This window comes from Aristolochia californica, unplaced genomic scaffold (assembly GCF_029961685.1).
Source record: "Aristolochia californica isolate CCGP_79_NKW_82.1479 unplaced genomic scaffold, dmAriCali1.0.hap1 SCAF_14, whole genome shotgun sequence".
Taxonomy (NCBI): Eukaryota; Viridiplantae; Streptophyta; class Magnoliopsida; order Piperales; family Aristolochiaceae; genus Aristolochia; species Aristolochia californica.
Window position 1 is genome coordinate 3,240,912 of NW_027181815.1, and position 18,585 is coordinate 3,259,496.

The 18,585-nt window shown below is 39.0% G+C and overlaps 3 protein-coding genes and 1 long non-coding RNA gene across 5 annotated transcripts; 2 read left to right on the plus strand and 2 right to left on the minus strand.

Moving 5' to 3' along the window:
• Positions 1-124: 124 nt before the first annotated feature.
• Positions 125-6,153, minus strand: LOC137950007 (probable beta-1,3-galactosyltransferase 12). The gene is made up of 7 exons (XM_068796335.1): positions 5,460-6,153; positions 4,422-4,574; positions 4,252-4,334; positions 4,059-4,158; positions 3,806-3,919; positions 1,761-1,903; positions 125-521 (listed from the first exon to the last, which is right to left on the minus strand). The coding sequence occupies exons 1-7, from the start codon at positions 5,867-5,869 to the stop codon at positions 433-435; spliced, it is 1,092 nt and encodes a 363-aa protein (XP_068652436.1). The 5' UTR covers positions 5,870-6,153; the 3' UTR covers positions 125-432.
• A 457-nt stretch (positions 6,154-6,610) lies between these two features.
• On the plus strand, positions 6,611-11,767 carry LOC137949764 (transmembrane 9 superfamily member 7-like). Its single transcript, XM_068795946.1, has 7 exons — positions 6,611-6,801; positions 8,018-8,182; positions 8,349-8,458; positions 8,572-8,680; positions 8,760-8,872; positions 10,100-10,244; positions 10,323-11,767. Exons 1-7 carry the CDS (start codon positions 6,697-6,699, stop codon positions 11,478-11,480), a joined length of 1,905 nt encoding a protein of 634 aa, XP_068652047.1. The 5' UTR covers positions 6,611-6,696; the 3' UTR covers positions 11,481-11,767.
• A 692-nt stretch (positions 11,768-12,459) lies between these two features.
• Positions 12,460-14,445, plus strand: LOC137949820 (uncharacterized). Of its 2 annotated transcripts, XR_011111897.1 has the most exons (6): positions 12,460-12,659; positions 12,745-13,226; positions 13,383-13,734; positions 13,816-13,963; positions 14,091-14,268; positions 14,357-14,445. It is a non-coding gene; the product is annotated as an uncharacterized lncRNA (long non-coding RNA). The 2 variants fall into 2 exon arrangements; XR_011111896.1 differs by having other exon boundaries at positions 13,383-13,963.
• LOC137949819 (L-ascorbate oxidase-like) lies at positions 13,992-16,679 on the minus strand. The gene is made up of 5 exons (XM_068796013.1): positions 16,380-16,679; positions 16,199-16,291; positions 15,872-16,084; positions 15,492-15,680; positions 13,992-15,004 (listed from the first exon to the last, which is right to left on the minus strand). Exons 1-5 carry the CDS (start codon positions 16,641-16,643, stop codon positions 14,048-14,050), a joined length of 1,716 nt encoding a protein of 571 aa, XP_068652114.1. The 5' UTR covers positions 16,644-16,679; the 3' UTR covers positions 13,992-14,047.
• Between the last annotated feature and the right edge of the window lie 1,906 nt (positions 16,680-18,585).

Sequence of the window (18,585 nt, forward strand, 5' to 3'; positions counted from 1 at the left end):
TACATAAGCAATATATTTTCTTTTCAGCTGTAAAAATAGGTAAAGGTTCGAAAATAGTTTGGTTAAATGAATTACTGCTAATATGATTGGAAGTTCTGCAGGCATCTGGTAGTTTTGTAAAACCAAACTGGATTTTGATGTTGATCCAATAACAGCTCAAGATTAGAGTGAAAGCTTCATATACAAGCGATATGAAGTTATAACAAGACTAAGCAATACAACAGTAATGCAAGGGAGGCGTTTTAATACATTGGCTTCAACGATTCAACAAGCATTTGCTTTTACAACAAATAAATCGATCAATAAATTGTAAAAATGCGATCCTCCATGTGTGGCTGCCACTGTAAACTTAATGAGCATAATCCAAGAATTGTCTAGTTCCAGCCTCTGTTCTCAAATTGCAATAGCAAATTTCTGCAGCGAGGCATTCAACTACCAGTTGTCAGAAGGCAATGTTGGGCTTTTTGAGCACATACTGTTCTTGTGAAGCTCCCTTAGTCTGTGTGAAGGGTTGCATAATCCTGCAAGTGTCTTTCATCCTTATCGGTAAAATATTCTACAAGTGGGTAATAAACTAATAGCGAAAGGAATGAGACAAGTTTGTTGAAATGTGACATCAAGTAGCTGGGTGAAAATGAACCAAACATTTGATTGCAAATTTAACTCAGATGGTGAATATGGTACAGATGAGAGGGTATGGTTGGATATGTAGTTCTCTATACTTACTCTTACCTCGTTTCCATCCCCTCTGCTATCCTATTCTCCTCCCACCATGTAAATAAAAAACCACAAACATGATTTCGTACAAGTGTAAACAGCAATTGGCTATTGTTAAAGTTTGCCCATTCCTCCCAAATTAACTAGCCAGAATAAATAAGGAAGCTTTTTTTCTGAATTAATAAACATAGGATATTTCCAAACTTCAACCAGTCTATGACTATTCTCCCACCCACTTACCCAACTCAAATAACTAGTATGAGACAGGATCACAACTAAACCACAGAATATGAGGATTTTTGCCTACAACACTCATATGCAGTCAGTCAGCCTAATCAAACAATTTAGTGCAAGATATGGAAAACATGCATAGATGATCAGTAAACAAATGGGCCTAGATTTGCTTCTATACCAACTTGAAGTTGCGCCACTAATCCCAAAATAACTATCTAAAATTAATAGACTTCTTTCTAATTAAGACATTGAATCATTCCAAGCCTAAACAAATGTGGCCTTAATTCTCCCAAAATCACTTTTCTCACTTATGAAAAACTAGCCTGAGATATGAAACCCATCTATGACCGGAGACTGGTGAGACCTTTTATCCACTAATAGGTTTTACTTTTAGTATGAAGTAGGCATGTTACTAAGATAATTTTCAACATAGCATCAATAAGCATCTTCTAGGAATAAGACTCTTAAAACTGTGGTTACTTACTCCTTTACCACAAGCAATTCAAACTTCAGCATTGGAAATGCAAGGTCTTTGACCATGAAGTTAGAATGAGGGCAGAAAACTCAAAACCTCTACGTCTACCACCACGCTATTTCTTCCCAGAAGGGAAAAGAATGTGGATAAAATAAATGAAAAGACATATACCACACCCCGTTGATAGGCAGATTCCTCATCCATTGCAACTGCCACTAGCTTTAGTGGAGAAAATGAGAACAGCATGATCATCCGAGCATTAACTAATAGATCTTAGAAATATACCCTTCACCTGGAAATTTTGGAAAAGGAAACTGGAAATAGAACCCTTTACCTGAACACTTTGGAATGTCCCAGACTGCAATGGATGTGGGAGTGCATCGAGGGTCACATATAGCTCGGTTATCTTCATGATTAACATTCATTGCCAGCATCCATGACCCAACAGAGACATCTTCATTATTAAACATCCGCAGACTAAAAAAACATAAGCAGAAATTTAATGCAACTTCATAAAAAATATTGTTAATGAATAAGCATTAAAAAGTTAAAGGTAAAATCGCAACTAAAAAATTGCAGCAACAATGAAGATGTACATCCAATCCCACTACCACTTATGCTTAACCAAGTAGAAACTATAAAACATTCTGATAACCTAAAAAATAAAATCCAAATTTTAAGAGTTGCTAAAAGTTGGAGTAAGAAGTGCACAAAAGCTGATGTAAGCCTGGTGATGACAGTGTCAATTAGGTATTAGATGGGAAAAATAAAAGGCCTCAGATATTGATCCATTAACAGAGCAATATTTAGTGGTATACTGTTATAGGAAAGGAGACAACTTGCATAGGAAACCATTTTTTGAGGAATAAGGACAAGTACAAACTCCACAAGTTGATAAATAAATGTCATTGTCAAGTGGACTATAGTGCAGAATAATATCAAGAAGAGCTGAAAAGAAAGGGTCATCATGAAGCAATTGGACTATAGTGCAGAAGTTTTGACAATAGCTAAATAGATCATATCAAATCGTCAAAAGTCCAACAGTACTGTTTAGTGTCGTAACTGTAGTTCCTATCCACTGATACTCCAGGAGTCTGCAGCTAGATAAATTTAGAAGACCTCCCCAATTAGAACAGTTGTATGTTGGGTTGAGAAGAGTGTTAATGGGAGTAGTTTGGTTTATAAGATTCTGCAAGAAGCCTCCTAAGTGGCTAATCATTTTGTGATGGAACCAGGCTTAATCTTAACATCGTACCAGAGCAAAGTGTCTGCCTTGACCTGGGCCCAGTTTGTGCCCTATTTTTCTTGTACCCCGTCTATGTTGTCCATGTCTCAAACCTATAATCCATATGTTTAAGCCTGAATGTGAAGGGGAATGTTAGTGGGAATAGTCCCACATAGGTAAATATAAGAAAAATCATTGCCTTGTGAGGTTGAGCAATGAATGGAATTGGATCCAATTTTAGCAGTAAGTAAAAATATAAGGCCCCAGAATATTTCAAGAGACTTTACTCTACTATTATTTAAAGAAAATGAAATTTGCTTCAACTTTTGATTTATCTTTCTATTGGCCGTTATGTCCACTAACTATTGTCTTTTACTCCTTCACATTAAGGGTTTTCTTCAACAAAAGCTGGACCCTCTTTCTTTCCTTTAAAATCAAGCAAGATAATATACTCCATTCAAGTTGCTTTTTTCAATTTCTTTCTATAAGTAAGAAATTTATTAGTTCGCATTGGTTCTATTGGAAACATTTTTTTGCTTTTCTAAGAGTAGGAAATTTAGTAGTCCAAAATGTTTTCATTGGGATTAACCTTCTTTTTCCAATAATGCAATTGTAACAACAGAAAATTCCAGTATTTTGTGAGAATCTTTCAACAATTTATCTGAAGGTACTAAAAGTATAACAACAACATTCATTTTAGCACTTTCTGGCTGCAGTCTTGCGAAGTACTTACTACATAAGATCAGAGATATCTAGTAGCTACTACAATTTCCAAGGAAAAGTTGATTAGCCTTCTACACAGACATATGACCATGAGTTCAAGCTATATCAAATTTCCCTCTTTGTTGTCTATGGAAGGTGAGCAAAGTAATTTAAGCATCTAACTGGGTAATAACAAGGGTAATCAACAAACATTTGACCACCCAGTAGTAGGGAGGATAGTCAACATAATTGGTTCTGGATCATTTCCATAGAAGTTGCTCAAACTAAACTAGAGATTACATCCTTGTGAACTATGCTGAACTAGCATGTAGACAGACCCACTTTCCTCGTATTGCAGTCTTTAAATGCAAGGTGTTGTTGCTCTTGTAAATGCATGTAGAAACATATATGACTTTTTCATGAAAAACTAAATGAACTTGATATGTATTAACCTGCCATTTCTTGTAGTTGCCAATGCTGCCACGACCTCAGCAGATAGGGCATATATAGGTCCATAAGCATGCAAAAAATACTCATTTCCTAGCAAGTGTCCTGATTTTTCATACCTGAAATTTATTGGAAAAGAAGAAAATTAAAAAGAAAAATGAAGCACCTTTTGTTAATTCCTGACAGGTCAGAAAGTATGATTAGTGAAGTGACATAATGATACAGAAACTAGAAGCTTCAAAATGATACTCATAGTACCATTTCATCTTGGGATCAGCAATAACAGGGCCTTTTTTCATGCAGCCCAAGTAAGTCAGAGGATGAGCTCGCTCCTTAGCCAATAAGGTTGCAAGTCGATCTGATAAACAAAGGAAAAATCATTTTGCAAGGTACAAATACCATTTAGCAGATGATATTCAATTAAGGAACAAAGGAGGAACCACTTGTTTACCTGGGCGAAGATAAATGTCATCGTCAGCTTTGACATAGAAATCTGCTTCAAAGAGTTCGTAGGCTGCTTTAAAATATGCCAACCTAAAAGATAGAAAAAATATTTACTCCCCTCGAATTACAGGTTCTGATAACAGGAAACAAGCACTTGCAGAGCCTCAAGTCTCTCACGTCTTGTATGGAAGTCTTGCATATGTTTCTTCAACATCAATGAGCATAAAATCATTGTACTTCTCCACCTCTTTCTCAAGTTGTGCCATTATCTTTGGATCTTTGGTTTGGCCAATGACAAATCGGAAAGCTAACCCAGTAGCTTGCTCCAAGCTGCAAAAAAGTAGATAAACTTGAGACTTAACAAGCTTGAAATTTAAAAAAAATATCATCTAAAACCAGTATATAGCTTCCTTCAGAAATCTTAAGAATGGGTCTTCTGACTTTTTCTTCTGTATCAAATATGTTGAAGACTGATGAATGGACGTTCAAAACTACAAATACAGCCTAGACAAGTCTAGCACTCATTCTGAATCCTTGATTTGAGGCTTAACTAGGCAAGTTTGAATACGTTGCTCATAACAGTTATTGACAGATCCATTTTCCAATAATAAGAAATAATTCTTATTTGAATATGTCTACTAATTGGTCTAAAAAATCACATATGCTCTTGACCTAAAAATCCAGAGTCATAAACAAGCCCTGATTCCAAACTTCAGCATCCAAAGCTATCCAGTTCTGACAATATCCCATTTAAACCCATTACATAAGAAGCTAGGACCGTCAGAGTGGAGGATGTCAAGACATTGGTATGGCATAACAATGGAGGCAACTATTTTTCTTATGCATGACATGTAGAAGAAGCTTCTGAATAGGATCTGATAATACACCTGATCTGATGCAACTGTAGTATATAACAGAGCCAAAGATAAATATTATAAAAAAAATACTACCGGTGTCGACAATCAATTAAAATGTATGGAAAATGGATATCAATCGGAAACAATTGCGATTTTCCTGTCGTGCACGATAGCAGGCACTTTTTTTTTATGAAAGGAGCATTAAAAAGCAACAACATAGTAGCAAAGGATGCCAGTTGAATGAAATCAAAAGACCTAATAAATCGGATCCAAGTAAAAGTATGAAGGAATGTAATTTTTTTTTTTTTTTTTTTTGACAATTCAAAAGAATAACAAGAAGGAACGGGAGATTAGATACCGAAGAAGGCCATCAGTGTCCGAAGGAAACCAAGTACTCCTAAGTGCCGCTCGACGATCGCCAGAACTGAAACCTGTCTGAACCCCGACAAATCCGAGCAGCTTCGGGCGATCAAGAAGAGATTTCTCATTAGGCTTCCGAGAGTTCGAGTAAGGGTGCAGAGTCCGAAGAGTGTCCTGCGCACGACCACAGCGAAAGACTGGAATGGGTTTGGGGCGTAGAAGCGCGTAGGTGGAAAAGAGGATCCCCGAAATGCCAACAAGGAAACATAACACGGAAAAGACTATAGAAAGAGAAATGAAAGGAGCAGGCTGAGAAATGGGTCTAAGTCTCTTCCCTTTTTCGTCTTTCGAGTAATGGGAAGGAAGAGAGGACGACTGGTTGGAGAAGGGAAGCAGAGGCGCTGGCATTTTGGAGCTTATCCCCGCGTCAAGCCGCTTCGCCGCTTGGTTTCATACAGATATCTATTGAAATAACAGTCGTTATTCATCAAACCACGAACAATTGAGATCTGCGTCGGGTGGAGAAGAAGTAGAACAAAGAGAGAGAAAGAGAGAGACAAGCGACGTAAGGGCGATTACAGAGCTTCAAATTCCTTTTTTTTTTTCTTTTTTTTTTTGTCTGCTACAGTTGAGAACAGAAGAAGGAGATCTCGGCTTATGACAGACTCTATATAGTAGTTCGAGTGTAAAAATCTCTGATCTGGAATACGTACGGAGTCGTCGCGATACCCAAGTTAGCTCGAGCCAGCTCTTATACTCTCTCGGCAAGGTCAAGGAAGTGGTGGGCCCAAGTTGGTCACTCGAGCAATTTCTGTTACACCTAACGACCGCTGTAAACTTCCCTCGTCCTCATTCGCACGTTCTGGACACACTCGTAAACTTGGAAAATGGCCAACTGTACGATTCGCATCAAAGCCCACCGATTAGTCCTAGAGCCCACAGATGGACGGTAGATCGTGCACCGAATTCGTAAACCCTACAGATGAACGGTTTCTTTCTCTAATTTATTTTTTGTGTTGGACCTAAAACAAGGACCGGACACCAAGCTCCCTTATTAACCGTTTTAATTGGCCCTTAATCGGGTCTGTTTTTTTCCAACTCCCGCACTTCTTTTTTCATTTTCGCTAATCGCTACCGCGCATACATAAACCTTCCCTCTGTCTCGGCTTTCTCTATCAGGCGTTCAGCTATCTTTCCCTTCCGTCGCCTGTTTCTCTCTCTCGCGCGCTGACGTCATGGGTAGGGCTGTGCGGATCGCCACTCTCTTCCTCGCGCTTCTCATTCTTCCCTCGGTTCAGTCCTTTTATCTCCCCGGAGTTGCTCCTCGAGATTTCCAAAGAGTATGCTCTCTCTTACTGTTTTTTCTTCGTTTTCTCGCCTGTTAGTTTTTTTCTCGGCTTGTTTGATCTCTTTGGTGTTCGGTCGGTGCAATCGGATCACATGCATGGATGTATTCGGATCGATTTTTGGATTTGTTTGTTCAGGAAGTCGCACTGTTAATTTTTTTCATTTTTGAAATTTCGTTAGGTGAGTGCGGGATGTTTCATTTGACATGCTTGTTGTTCAAAGATGACTGGAGAGGATGTAGATCTAGGTTTTGTGATCTAATTTTTTGTTGGCCTGCAGCATGTTCTTTGGATCCGGATCGGTTAGGCTTGATTTTTGGATTTTTTGTGCTGTTCGTGAGCTTAAAGGTTATACTGCATGGCGAATTGGATGTGGATCTTGTGGTGTGTTGGAGAAACGATGCTTGACTAATGTAGGATCAAGAATGATATGTTTTATTAAGATTCTACTCACTGGTTAAATGAAAAATTAGCTGGACTTTTGGTAATTTGAAAGTATTTTGGGATGTCTAAGCTCTGGACCCATTGGAACTGCTGCATGGTCAAATGACGTTGAAGATTTGAACTCTGGGTGCAGGGCGAGCATTGAACTGATATTCATCTGTTTTTAATGATCACTTATCTTTCTCAAAAAGAAGAGATCACTTATCGAGTTATCCGGTGAACTTTGTTTTGGTAGAGGTATTGCGTTTACATAGTCTGACCATATTGGCTTACAAGTTTCCTGCAGTCTATGTAGGAAATGCTGTTTCACGAAAATGATCCGGTATACCTGAAAAATTAATTTCTATACTAGTTGTTAGTTAATTTTTTATTTTTTCAATTGCAGACAAGGAAAATGAAACACAATATAATAAGTGAGAGAATGAGGATAAAAAAACTCATGGAGATTTTCTTTCACTTATTGAGATCTGAAAGAAAACTCTCGCTTAGATTGCTTCAAGATGATTTGATCATATCATTGAGCATAAGCTTGGACACTGTAGCTCGTCAAAAAAAAGAAAGGCAGGACACTGTAACAAGATATTCATGGTTGAAACATGGAAGTTTTTCTTCCAACTTCCCCGTAGACCCTTTTTTTCTGGACACTGAGCAGTGACTTGTATTTGTGATACGTAGAATGTTGTGCTTCTTTAGCATTTTTTTTCTTTTGTCTGGTTTGCTTCTTTGGACAAGATGTCACTTGTACTGAATTTCTTTTCTCATGTAGGGTGATGAACTTCAAGTGAAAGTTAACAAGCTCTCATCCACAAAGACACAACTCCCGTATGATTACTACTTCTTGAATTACTGTAAACCTGACAGAATCAAGAACAGTGCTGAGAATTTAGGAGAGGTTCTTCGAGGTGACCGAATTGAGAACTCTGTTTATGTGGTGAGTAATCAATTCTGCTCTAGCATATTGTTTGCAAAGAAAACTCTCTCCATTTCTCTTTCTTCCTCCTTTCCTCCCTCTCTCCTCCCTTCTCTACTTCAAGAAGAACAAGTTCTCCCAATTGTACTATAATTTAGCTGATCTATGAATGCATGGATCTACACAGTTTCGGATGAGAGAAGAGGAGTCATGCAAAGTTGCCTGCTTGAAAAAGCTTGACGCTGAATCTGCAAAAAATTTCAAGGAGAAAATTGATGACGAATATCGTGTGAACATGTGCGTACCTGAAGGATAACATGTTGGTTTTCTTTGTTACTTATTTGAGTTTGTTCTTGTGAATGATCTGTTCTCTCATTTGATGTGTCTCTTTCAACAACATATTGTATTAGGATATTGGACAACCTTCCTGTTGCATTTCCTAGACAGAGAAGAGATGGATCTCAGCTAACTTCTTATGAACATGGATACCGTGTTGGGTTCAAAGGAAGCTATACTGGCGTAAGTTCATTTTTGCACCACAATTTCAGATAGTCTTTACTTTTAACTTCCTGTTGTTTAACCAGGCTTTCTTTTGCAGAGTAAAGATGAGAAATATTTCATTTACAACCATTTGAGTTTCCGGGTGATGTATCATAAAGACCCTGAGACTGATGCTGCTCGTATTGTGGGTTTTGAGGTTACACCTCACAGGTATGTGTTTTGTTCACTTTTTGCTTTGAGTCAGCTTTGCTATTTTTTTATTTTATTTTATTTTTAGTGTAATGTATTCAATGCTGTAGTCTCACTGATTATGTAAAGCTTCATTATTCAAATTTCAGTTTTGTGTACTTTTGGTATAGTTCAAGTGACAAGAATTAAATTGAGTATAAAATGATGGAATGAAGGAATTTTTAAAATACCAATAAATAAGTAATATGAAAAAAATAAAATAAATATGCAAGCATGCAGCAAGCCAAGTGCAGCAGGAAATCACTTTTCTTTTGCTTGGATTTTTTATTTTTTTGGCTGCTAAAGTACTCATTTTGAAAAGAGAAGCATTTTTTCTGATGTTATGATTGTGTGCAGTTATAGGGCTTGCTTCAATACAATGTGATCTGTCAAGTGCACGAACTGTTGTTTTTAAGTAGTTCTAGCAATTTTGGTGGATAGCCATCTAATTAGGTGTCTTCCCCAAGTAGATCTGTCCTTCCCTTTGGAGCAAATCTAACCGCTGATGTGTGTTCAATGATGAGTGTAGAAGATGTTCTACAAACAGAAATATTCGTCGGAACTTCTTGCATCCTTTACATCCAATTCTTTTTGTTGTTTCTGGAAATGATACACTTCTACCCTGAGCAGTTTAGATTGCTATTCCATTATCTCCATTATGGTCATGCATTGTTAGTGATGTAGGCAGCTCAGCTTTCCGAAGTGCCAGACAAATTGACAAATTGTCTGTTTAACAGAAAAAAACTGAAATTTGTTTGCACTTGTGTAGTATAGGGAAAAAGGAGATTTTCACAGAAAATATCTGTGAAAAATCTCGTTGGGCTTTTTCAGTTAAAAGCTAGAAGTTGACTTAGGCCTTTGGTTCATTGGTCACATAGGGTGGGGATTAAGTTTGCTTAGGTCTTGACGTCAATTCAAAAAAAAAAGTCTCACCAGGGGCAAGGGACTGTGTGTGCAAAAAAAAGGAAAAGTGTTTGAAACTAGAAGTGAACTGTTAGTATATGTAAAGAAATAGATGTGGTATTAACAACTAATTGATTCACTATGGCTAACTTTATCACGGTACTACTTTCAAACTAAATTTTGCATGTGAGTGCAAGTGGCTGAGTTTGTCACTTTATTTTGTTCAGAGTATTTACTAGCAAGTGCAGTAGAGAGCTTCTGTGGCTTGTATTGATGCATTAGTTCTTTGTATGTCTGTTTGAACAGTATAAGTCATGAATACAAAGCGCCTTGGAATGAGAAGAATCCACAGTTGACAACATGTCCTAAAAATTCTGTTCAAGGAACCACAGGTCCCCAGGAAGTTGACACAGATAAAGAGATAATATTCACATATGACATTTCCTTTAAGGTACTATTTGGTTCTATCATAAGATATTATCCTAGCACTTTTTCTAGTCTTTAATTTCTGTTTTTTTTTTTTCTGTAGGCCAGTGATGTCAAGTGGGCTTCTCGATGGGATACATACCTTCTCATGAATGATGATCAAATTCATTGGTTTTCGATTATAAACTCCCTGATGATTGTCCTCTTTCTCTCCGGAATGGTTGCCATGATAATGATGAGAACTCTTTATAAAGACATTGCCAACTACAACCAGTTGGAGACCCAGGATGAAGCGCAAGAAGAAACGGGTTGGAAACTTGTTCATGGAGATGTTTTCAGGCCGCCGACTAACTCTGGTCTGCTCTGTGTCTACATTGGGACGGGTGTCCAGTTCTTTGGGATGGCACTTGTCACCATGATCTTTGCGTTGCTTGGTTTCCTTTCACCTTCAAACCGTGGTGGCTTGATGACTGCCATGGTTCTATTGTGGGTCTTCATGGGCTTATTTGCAGGATACTCCTCTGCACGACTTTACAAGATGTTTAAAGGCACTGAATGGAAGAGAAACACTCTAAAGACAGCTTTTGTGTTCCCTGCTATTGTCTTTTTTGTGTTTTTTGTCTTGAATGCTCTTGTCTGGGGGGAGAAATCTTCGGGGGCAGTTCCCTTTGGGACCATGTTTGCACTTGTTTTCCTATGGTTCGGCATTTCTGTCCCACTTGTATTTGTTGGCAGTTACTTGGGCTACAAAAAGCCTGCTATTGAAGACCCTGTGAAGACAAACAAGATCCCGAGACAGATACCAGAACAGGCTTGGTACATGCAACCAGTTTTCTCAATCCTCATTGGAGGGATACTGCCATTTGGGGCGGTCTTCATTGAGCTCTTCTTTATTTTGACCTCGATATGGCTGAACCAGTTCTACTATATCTTTGGCTTCCTCTTCATTGTCTTTGTTATCCTTCTCATCACCTGTGCAGAGATAACAATCGTGCTATGTTACTTCCAGCTCTGCAGTGAAGACTACCATTGGTGGTGGAGAGCTTATCTGACAGCTGGGTCCTCAGCACTCTACCTTTTCCTCTATGCAATCTTCTACTACTTTACAAAGTTGGAGATTACAAAGTTGGTTTCGGGCTTCCTGTACTTTGGTTACATGTTAATTGTGTCCTATGCATTCTTTGTGTTGACCGGAACCATAGGATTCTATGCTTGTTTCTGGTTTGTCCGCAAGATCTATTCCTCTGTGAAGATTGACTGATTCTCAGGGGACCTGATTAGGGGATGAAGCAGAGTCATAGTTATGCGGAGCAGATGAGGAAGCTATATATCAGTTTTTACAGGGTATTTACCCTTGGGACTGGATAGAAGTCTCTCCTCTGTCTTTATGTCACTCCAAAACTAGATGATTTTGTAGAAGAGCTAGTGGTAGGACATGGGCTTGTGTATTTTTGTTCCTATTTTTCCTTTTACTGATTGCCCCTTTTTATACGCTGTTGTGAACTGTAATTTCATAAAAAAATACTTACATAAATCTCTCTTCTCTTAGCATGTTGTGTTGAACAATTTGTATATGCATAGTTGTCAGCAGTAAAGAGAAGATATAAACTGCCTTTTGCCTCAGACTTCAGCGTCTTAAAGCATACGGCAATATATAGGCTGCTGTAAACGTAAAACATCCTTGAGGTCGGTGTCTTCAATGTCTTTGGCATTACTAAAATGGCTTACAAATCTTTGTCAAGAGGCTTGCGTGCTGTCTGAATATATTTATATAACTCTTCATTGGATATCTCTTAATTTAAAGTTTTACTTATAGTTTTGACTATTGGAAATTCATGTAAGTATATATTCTAAATCTCTTTTTAAGATACAGAAAATACCTTATTGAGGACGAAGTATCCTAGATTATATCTACGTATTTTTAAAGTTTTCCTCTAATGTCATATAGTCGTAACTATTAAGTCGTACCCCTGCTGCCCATGTTTCATAATATAGATTATTTTATTCAACAAAACTTGCTAAATAATAAAAATATTATCTTATTTTTTCTAAAATATATATTCATCACGTGAAAATGCATCGTTTTCGTCGGATGATCCGATAATCCGATTGCTAATCATCAAGTGTTTTTTCATCCTAATCTGGAAGATCCTCAGTGAAGAACTTGCAAGTCGGGTTACTGTCCTCTCATTCATCAGTCTCTCAATTTTACATATGTACCTCTGGTTACAGGCTGGAAACCGCGCTCTCTTATCTGTTTCGAAGCGCGAGGTATGCCGTTCCACGATCGAGTTCCTGGTCGAAATCATCGTCGCAGCTCTGTCGTCTTCCATTTCTTGCAACGCCTCCTCGCGCATTGGTTGTTCGATTGAGGGAGACGATTGCGCGGATCTGATTGAAGCATGTGCTCATGTTGTCCCTTCATTGCAGAGAGAATTTGGTACCTTGCTTTCCTTTTCTCTTTTGTGTGTGTTTTTCTGTCTTATTTTATATATGATCGCGTGATTATGGGCTAAATACTGAAGTTGCAGGGATGGCGAGCGGTTTTCTAACTGTGGCTTTTTCAGTTTACGGGAGCCAATTTCCTTTACTTACTGCAGCTACCGAGGAATCAAACAAGAAAAGTAGAGCTGCGGTTTCAAAGCTTTGTTCTGTTTTTGCGGGAGAACACATTACCCACTACTAGTACTAGTGAATGGCCACTAAACGTATTTCAGATTTACCCATCCTTCAGTTTGTGTACACCATGCTTTGGAGGCCTATAGAGATTCCGTATTTAATCATGCTATACACGTCGTATCAGGCTACTTCTGTGGTACCTTGACTCGCTGTCTCTAAAGCATGACATTTCAGAAGTCTTACGTGAAGCTGTGAGTAGGCCCTTCCTCTGTTTGAAGAAAGAACTACATGACACGGCTACTTGGCGTTTTATAATCCTATGCTTGACCACTGGCCCAGTCACGTGCATTGAGGCAAGGGCTCTACTGCTCAACTGGTTTCTTCATACGTGAGTTTGGATTTCTTGATCTTAATGACTCTATTGCTATTTATATTGGTAAATGTTAGCCGTTGCTTTTGTGCAAGAGTATGAATTTTTCTCACCATGTGACCAGATATCTTGATTAAAAGAGGATATTCTCTAATATGCTTCGATCCTCATCAGGGTGATCAGTTTCCCTTCCGTACAAGAGCTCTCTATGTTGAACTAGTTGCATCAGTCATGATTGCACTGTCCAGGCCAATGGAACAGAAGCTTTTGGTTACAAACCACAAGGCCACCTGGCGAGTAACAACTACTGGTCCATTACTGCGTTCAGTCTGCATTGGAGTTGATTTAATTTAATATAATTACTCTACAGGGGATTATTGATGAATTTTCCATGTTGGTTCTACTTTTCTAAAATCTCACTGTTCAGAGGAGAATGTTCACAAGACATTTTTGGATTGATAGGTATGATAAAAGCACTTGAAATTGAGGGAGAACGTGATTTACAGCTTAAATATGCAGCTGCAAGGTATCTGGCATGGATTCTTTGCCAAAGTATGGTTTTCTGGTTGATTGTTTCACTCATGTATCAGGTTTTTGGCCACCACAGCACAAGAGAGAAGCACATTCATCTCAAAAGTGCACCATCGATAGGATGGGTAGAGCATTGAAGCTTAGAAGGCCAAATTATCACGCTAAATGTGCAAAATCCTCCTCGGTTGGTCAAGAAATTGAGCCCTGGATTAAATATTTCTATGGTATATATACCAAGTACTATTACTCGAATATCTCTCTGCACTAACATGCAGTTATACAAGAATTGCAAAAAAGAACGATTCTCATCAAGGATGTGGATCCATCGGAATGTTTGCTGTTTTCCCGCAGGTCAATGCTTCTTTGGGTATCTTACCTACGAACCGGATTCCTTCTGCGAAAACTACACCCATACCCATATGCAAATGGGGTTCTATGTGACAGTGAAATGCCCAAGCTCCAGGGTTGTTTGCTACAAACCTCAAGGCTGTCCAGCCTAGTGGGAAGATAACTGCTGTGTTTCTGTATGGTGGGTTCTTCAAATTAAAAGTTTTCACATCCTTTGCCGTAAATCTACCTTCTCCATAGCCTAATACCCAAAAGTCATGCCCATGCAGATGCCAAGGGTGTATCTCACTCACGTTCACTGCCAAGGCATTTGCGTTTTGAAGAATGACATCAACTGTGCTGTTGAACTGGAGAAAATAAATGGTGGTGCCTAGCGTTGAATTTGGGTTAACTGCAGGCTTCATAACGTCATAGTCCTTTGAGAAATTATCAGGTGGTCTTTTAGCATCGAATGCATTTTTGAGGTTGTACTTGAGGGATCCTAGATAAGGAGTTGAAGGTAACACCAGGGAGATGTTGTTGATGGCCCATTTGGTAAATCCATTGATCTTGTTTTGGGTGTTGAGGAGGATGATCTGGCGGTCAGCCTTCACGGGGGGTGTAGGACTGCCTGGCAGAGCAAGGATGTTCTTGGAGAAGGATTTGCTGTGTTCATAATCGTTCCAACGTGGAGACACAGGAGGAGGTAAAGTTGGGATCATTGCAGGCCAATTTGGATTGTAGTTTAAGATGGCTAGGGCTGGTGGGGTCTTCGGTTCTCTTCCCCGCACACCCAGTGAGATCCAGTAATTCATTGAAGGGCTCTGGTTTGTTGTAACGAGGACGGAGTAGCTCTCGCCTGAGTAGATATCCATGTCGTCAACAGCCACCGGCTGCACATAATTCCCATCAGCTTCAACCAACACCATCTTGTGATTCTGAAAGACAACAACGAATTAAGCCTGGTTTGTTATTCTCGAGCAGAAGAAGTGCAGATGCAAAGAAAGTGGGCAAAGTGGGAAGCATTTCTCTAAAATCTCACCCAGCAGGAGAGATGATAGCAACCGGTGATTTCATTTAAAGGAAAACCTATGTTGTCTTCTTATTTTCCATGACAAATGGAAGACCAGCGAATTTCGTGGGGTCAAGAAATGATTGTTAGCCCCACAGATATTTTCAGAAAACAGTCTTCCAAAAGATTGCTCCTGAGTTTTTATATTTCTACAGCAATTGCCGTCTGAAAGTTAAAAAGAACTTTACGGGTTTGCCGAGTCTTTTTAGATGATTTCAAGCAAAAGACAGGCCGGCCACCTAATACTGCTTATGGGTCCTTTCCTTCTTCCTCTACGCAAGCCGCCATGTGAAATCCTTTTTGTATGAAGTATCTGTTAAATAATAATTAAAATGGGAAAAAAATAAAATTACCCCGATTTGCAAGTTGAGGGAAGCGAGGGCCGTAGTGCTGGCAATTCTTAGCCTGTAAGTCTTGTTTGGAAGCACAGGGAAGGCATTCCTTTCGCAAGTCCTGTTACTCGCCGGACATGCCACTGCTCCGCTCGTAAACTTCGCCGCCAGCGAGCAGTTGTACTGTCCCCTCCCGTTTATCAGCAGAGACTGCACCATCATCCATAGACGATCTCATCAGAAAAATAAAAGGAGAAAAAGGAAAAATGTATAACTAATTTCTTCTCTAGTTGACTGGTACTGAGAATCGTTTCTCCGCACTGATCAGGTGATTCCAGGCTCTTTGAGTTGATGCCATGAACACCCACATTTTAGAATAACGAAGCCTGTGTTTTTCTTACCTGAGGTTCGCCAATCCAACGGAATGGATTCGAGGAGAGGCCGACCATCTGATCGTAGATATCTTTGTGCCACCAGTCACTTAGAAGCAAATTGATTTCACCGTCGTAATGGAATGGCTCCGTCTCGCCGGTGGCGACGTCGACTATCAGTGACCCGTATAGACCGCCGGATCTTTGCATTCCGTAGTGGCCATGGTAGAAATAAGTTCCAGGCTAGAAGACCGCCAAAACGAATGTCGAGATTAGAGATGTACTTGGGGAACCCATTGCTCGTTAAATGGATGTGGGATCTGTAGCAAGATTGTAGGAGATGAAGGTGATGCTTACCCTGTCAACTTTAAACCTGTAAACGAACGTCTCTTCTGGGTTGATGGCGCACTGAGAAATGGATGCTGTTCCATCCGCCCATGGCGTTCCGATCTGAAACAGGAACAGCGATTTCTTGTTAGAGAGAAGTGGGAGACGTTATCAGTACTGATGTTAAGAGATCTTTCGTTTTATAACATACCTGTCTAATGCCATGCCAATGGATGACAACCCCTTCAGTGTGGAGATGATTGGTGAGCTTCACGACAATGGTGTCGCCGGCTTGTGCTCGGATGGTCGGCCCTGGAAACTTCCCGTTTATTCCCAAAACCACGTTTTCAACACAGTCAGGCGTGGTGTACAGGGCACTCACTTCCCATTTGAAATGCCGGACCTTGGCAGCTGTGGTTAACTGAGACAAGGCTGAAAGGGAACAGAAGATCAGAAAGAGGGAGCGCACAGCCATGGTGGAAGCTTGTGAGCAGAGAAGCTATGTCGTCAAAGTATATACGGTCATAAGGTCATTAGCTCCTGTAGGAAGCAATGACAGAAAACCAGAAACGACATATAGAAGGAAAGGAACCGGAAACGAATAGAAAGAGGCGGTAACGCTTGCTTAAATATAGTTAGCTCCGAAGAGTCGCTAGGATCGGATACATTCTCTTTCATGGATTTTACAGTATTCTGTCGATCTGGATTGTCGTCTTTCCATTTTTTTTATTTTTTTTCATTTCCTGGTTATCTTTATTCTATGACTGCATCTCTGTAAATTAAAAAGTGAAGCATTAAGCCAGTAGAGTGCTGTTTGCTTACAATAAATATATGCCTCTCAAGTCTCAACACAAACAGAACATGAATAATCAACAGAAAACTTTTTGTGGGTCTCACCATTTCTAGAAAAAAAACCATTAAATGAAGTGAAATTCCAGATTTCCGTATTCAAAAGTTGAATGCCGGACAAGCTGTAACTTACCGTTTCTGCTTGAAATGCATTTAGCACGAAGATACAGGGTGAGTAGAAGGGACCCTTTTTATGGCCAGATTAATGGAGTTTTGTCAGGTCATCCAATAAATCACTTTCTGGATACATTACTTCCAATTTTAACATTTATTTAACGTGAAATATTCAGTTGGAAATTTGAAACCCCATGGGTTCGTATTTGCAATTCGCATCATATTAAAGCAAATGGGATGGGAGTTACAGAATTTGAAGATTCGTAACAGTTTCAGAAGAAGAAAAAAAATAACCCATTTAGCTAATTTTATAGCAGTTCATCTTTTTTACAGTTTTAGAGCAAATGTGAAACTTCGATGGAAAAAAAAAGCATTTTTCAGTTTAAGCACGTCTCGTCCTCGTCGTGGGTAGGTAGATCAGAGAAAATGTGAAGCGTACATAGCTCTGCAACAAGAAGATTTAACGAACTAGTGTGAAGAATGGTGAAATGAAAAAGGAAAAGTGAATGCATTAAGATGGCAGAGAGAAAATATCTACTCGTCTTCTCTCTGATTCCATTTTTTTTTCTTTTTCGTTCCTTCCCCTAATATTCTCCCACCAGATTTCAAAAGATTGGCGCACTAGTTCGCGAATCCTCAAAAAGCAGAAAAAAACACGCGTCTGCATCAATTATCAAGTAAGAATGAGAACTCCTCCACGCATCTTTGCTGGTAAATGGTCCAACTTGTACCACTAAAAAAGAAAGATCCTTCATCGGAATGATCACTGATTCGCAGCCCCATTTTCTTTCGAGTTCCTTTTTCTTCGTCCCCGCGCTAAATATTTAAAATGTGTAAAAGGGTTTCGTCTGAATTCAGACTTAAGTTTTCCAGAACATGAGTTTCATGCAAGATTTCCATGAATCATCAGTTCAAACTGGAAGAAAGCCATTGAAAATTCATGCGGTTGCATCTGCTTTGCTTAGTTCAAGTTTATTGTCGGGGCAACGTTTTGATTCTTGCGTGTCATCGTTGGGGATTCATATTCATCTTCCTTGCTTGATCAAAGAAACAATTCAATATTTTTTAGAATTTGAAATGTGATTTTTTTCTCTCGCTCCTCCCCGTAAAGTAAAGCTACCTACGCGTCTGGTTTTGCAGCTTAAGGCGGGGTTACTGCAGAATCTAAGTGTACTTAGGGAAAGTGAGATAAAATATAAAGTATTTATTTGTGTTAGAATGTATAAAATTTGACCTTGATTTTCATCTTCATTTCATGCATCTACATGAACTTCATCTTCGAAATGGGTGTGTGGATAAGTTCATGTCCATAGGAAAACAATTTCCAGTGTTAGTGTCCCCAAATGAAAAAAACGTAGAAAATAAGAGAATTAGTAACTTGTAAAGTATACTTAATTAAAGTATAATACTTAAAAATTAAATTAGGTAAAATAAATATTATTACTACACGAATA

Bases quoted from the DNA above. Each gene is read 5' to 3' on its own strand.
- LOC137949764 (XM_068795946.1), top strand. From the start codon at position 6,697: ATGGGTAGGGCTGTGCGGATCGCCACTCTCTTCCTCGCGCTTCTCATT. The intron at 6,802-8,017 runs GTATGCTCTCTC...TTTCTCATGTAG, and splicing joins CTCCTCGAGATTTCCAAAGA to GGTGATGAACTTCAAGTGAA. The intron at 8,459-8,571 runs GTGCGTACCTGA...ATATTGTATTAG, and splicing joins GACGAATATCGTGTGAACAT to GATATTGGACAACCTTCCTG.
- LOC137950007 (XM_068796335.1), bottom strand. From the start codon at position 5,869: ATGCCAGCGCCTCTGCTTCCCTTCTCCAACCAGTCGTCCTCTCTTCCT. The intron at 4,575-5,459 runs GTATCTAATCTC...ACTTTTTTGCAG, and splicing joins GACACTGATGGCCTTCTTCG to CTTGGAGCAAGCTACTGGGT. The intron at 522-1,760 runs GTAAAGGGTTCT...AGACACTTGCAG, and splicing joins GGACATTCCAAAGTGTTCAG to GATTATGCAACCCTTCACAC.
- LOC137949819 (XM_068796013.1), bottom strand. From the start codon at position 16,643: ATGGCTGTGCGCTCCCTCTTTCTGATCTTCTGTTCCCTTTCAGCCTTG. The intron at 16,292-16,379 runs GTATGTTATAAA...TTCCTGTTTCAG, and splicing joins ATTGGCATGGCATTAGACAG to ATCGGAACGCCATGGGCGGA. The intron at 15,681-15,871 runs GTAAGAAAAACA...ATGATGGTGCAG, and splicing joins GTTGGATTGGCGAACCTCAG to TCTCTGCTGATAAACGGGAG.